Source organism: Propithecus coquereli, unplaced genomic scaffold, assembly GCF_000956105.1.
Source record: "Propithecus coquereli isolate 6110/MARCELLA unplaced genomic scaffold, Pcoq_1.0 Scaffold61, whole genome shotgun sequence".
Lineage (NCBI taxonomy): Eukaryota > Metazoa > Chordata > Mammalia > Primates > Indriidae > Propithecus > Propithecus coquereli.
The window spans coordinates 2224063-2226639 of NW_012152063.1; the positions used below are offsets into that span (position 1 = coordinate 2224063).

At 33.9% G+C, this 2577-nt stretch overlaps 1 protein-coding gene across 1 annotated transcript in view; it reads left to right on the top strand.

Moving 5' to 3' along the window:
• The window catches only part of AHR (aryl hydrocarbon receptor), a 187087-nt gene that overhangs the window by 58961 nt on the left and 125549 nt on the right, over nt 1-2577 (top strand). Inside the window, exon 11 of the mRNA XM_012659397.1 lies at nt 297-1551. Within this exon, the coding sequence (XP_012514851.1) occupies nt 297-1551 (1255 nt within the window). The remainder of the gene's footprint in view (nt 1-296; nt 1552-2577) is intronic.

The window sequence follows — 2577 nt, forward strand, 5'->3', positions numbered from 1 at the left end:
ATTTTTTTCTTTACAGGATGTCAGATAAGGATATAACCTGACTATGGAATTAATTACTGTACTACACTTTAGAAAAAAATCTAAATCATGTAAATACATTTGTGTAAAAAACAATTCTGTGGTACCAGTCACAAGAATAATTTAGGTCAAAATAATATAAATTCTATGTTCCCTGCAGTCAAACTCAAAGTGTATGTTGCTTGTTGTTTTTCTTTTTTTATATTGTTTGATTTTAACGTGTTTATAACAATAGAATTTTTCCTAATATATGCTGACTTTCTTGTACACAATTTTAGAGAAGAAGAAGGAGCAGAGCATTTGCGAAAACGAAATACAAAGTTGCCTTTTACATTCACCACTGGAGAAGCTGTGTTGTATGAGGTAACCAACCCTTTTCCTGCCATACTGGATCCCTTACCAGTAAGAACTAAAAACGGCACAAGTGGAAAAGACTTTGCTACCAAGTCAACTCTCAACAAGGACTCTCTCAATCCTAGTTCCCTCCTGGCTGCCATGATGCAACAGGATGAGTCTATTTATCTCTATCCTGCTTCAAGTACTTCAAGTACTGCACCTTTTCAAAGAAATTTTTTTAACGAACCTGTGAGTGAATGCAGTAATTGGCAAAACAATATTGCACCAATGGGAAATGTTAATATCCTGAAACATGAGCAAATTGATCAGTCTCAGGAAATGAATCCAGCATTCTCTGGAGGTCACACAGAGCTCTTTCAAGATAAAAATAATGACTTGTACAGCATTATGAAAAACCTAGACATTGATTTTGAGGATATCAAACACATGCAGGATGAAAAATTTTTCAGAAATGACTTTTCTGGTGAGGTTGACTTCAGAGACATTGACTTAACAGATGAAATCCTGACATATATCCAAGATTCTTTAAATAAGTCTACCTTCATGTGTTCAGATTACCAGCAGCAACAGTCCATGGCTCTTAACTCGAGCTGTATGGTACAGGAACACCTACAGTTAGAACAACAACAGCAGCAGCAGCTACAGCATCACCAAAAGCAAGTAGTGGTGGAGCCGCAGCACCAACTGTGTCAGAAAATGAAGCATATGCAAGTTAATAGCATGTTTGCAAATTGGAACGCTAACCAATCTGTGCCTTTCGGTTGTCCTGAGCAAGACCTACAACAGTATAATGTCTTTGCAGACTTACATGGGACCAATCAAGAGTTTCCCTACAAATCGGAGATTGATACTATGCCTTATACACAGAACTTTATTTCCTGTAATCAGTCTGTGTTACCACAACATTCCAAATGTACAGAGTTAGACTTTCCTATGGGGAGTTTTGAACCATCCCCATACCCCACTACTTCTAATTTAGAAGATTTTGTCACTTGTTTACAAGTTCCTGAAAACCAAAAGCATGGAATAAATCCCCAGTCAGCCATAGTAACTCCTCAGACATGTTATGCCGGGGCGGTGTCAATGTATCAGTGCCAGCCGGAACCTCAGCACACCCACGTGGATCAGATACAGTACAATCCAATAATGCCAGGCCAACAGGCATTTTTAAACAAGGTAAGGCTTTTATCAAACTGAATAAATTCTTTCAGTGATTCTTCTTACCTTATAAATAAATAGACATGAGTTACAAATTTTTCATCATTGATTTTAATTGATTGTAGTGTTCATGGAGATAGCATTTTTAATTATATCTGTGATTACTTTTTTAAAATAAACCTTTGCTTTTTTCAGTATGTTATTAATATATCATTTACCTGAATGATGAAGGAAAAAGAAATCGAGGGCTAAATCAACATGAATATGTCTTTAATGTAAGGTGAACTAAATTACCAGGTGAAATTAGTTAAAAGTATTATATTTAAAATAGAGCATTTGATTTACCCTTCTTGATTCTTTAAAAAATTATGTGGCTTTTTAAAAATTCAAACTGTAAAAATATATATTTGAATTTTTAAGAATAATTTCTTCAAAGCTCAATTTTTATATATATGCTTGAAATTGGGTTAAAATCAAGTATAAGTGTGCTTTCTTCAAATGCCTTTGTCCTGGATTATCCTTGGAATTGAGTCCTAGGCTCCCTTTTGTTCTCTGGCTATTCCTCCATGCTATACCCAATCCTCGTGTTATCCTTTAAGGTAGAATTGCTTTTTTTTTTCCCCTGGCATTTTTTATAAAGGGTAACTCAGCTGGCTTTCTATCATGGAAATCAAGCTTAGTATTGTATTTTTATTGTTTAAACATGTCATCAGAACCCATCTAGAAGTGAGCATACTTTCACTAAATCTAAAAATGATTTTTCTTTTGAAAAGTTAACATAAAGTTAACTCTCTGGCCATCTAGGAATATATCATGTTGCATTCATGCTTTTGCATTAGAAAATATTTAGTTCATTTTAAAGTATATTTAAGTTTAGTTTTAAAGAATATCTTGACTAAAGTTAAGTTCGTTGTTGTCTATCTACTATGTATCAGAGTGTAATAATTTAAAAATAGGACCTGAATCTTTATTTCTGATTGGTTTCTTATGGCTTTTTTCATACATTTGCTTTGATTGTATATGAACTTTCTAATAGAAAATGAT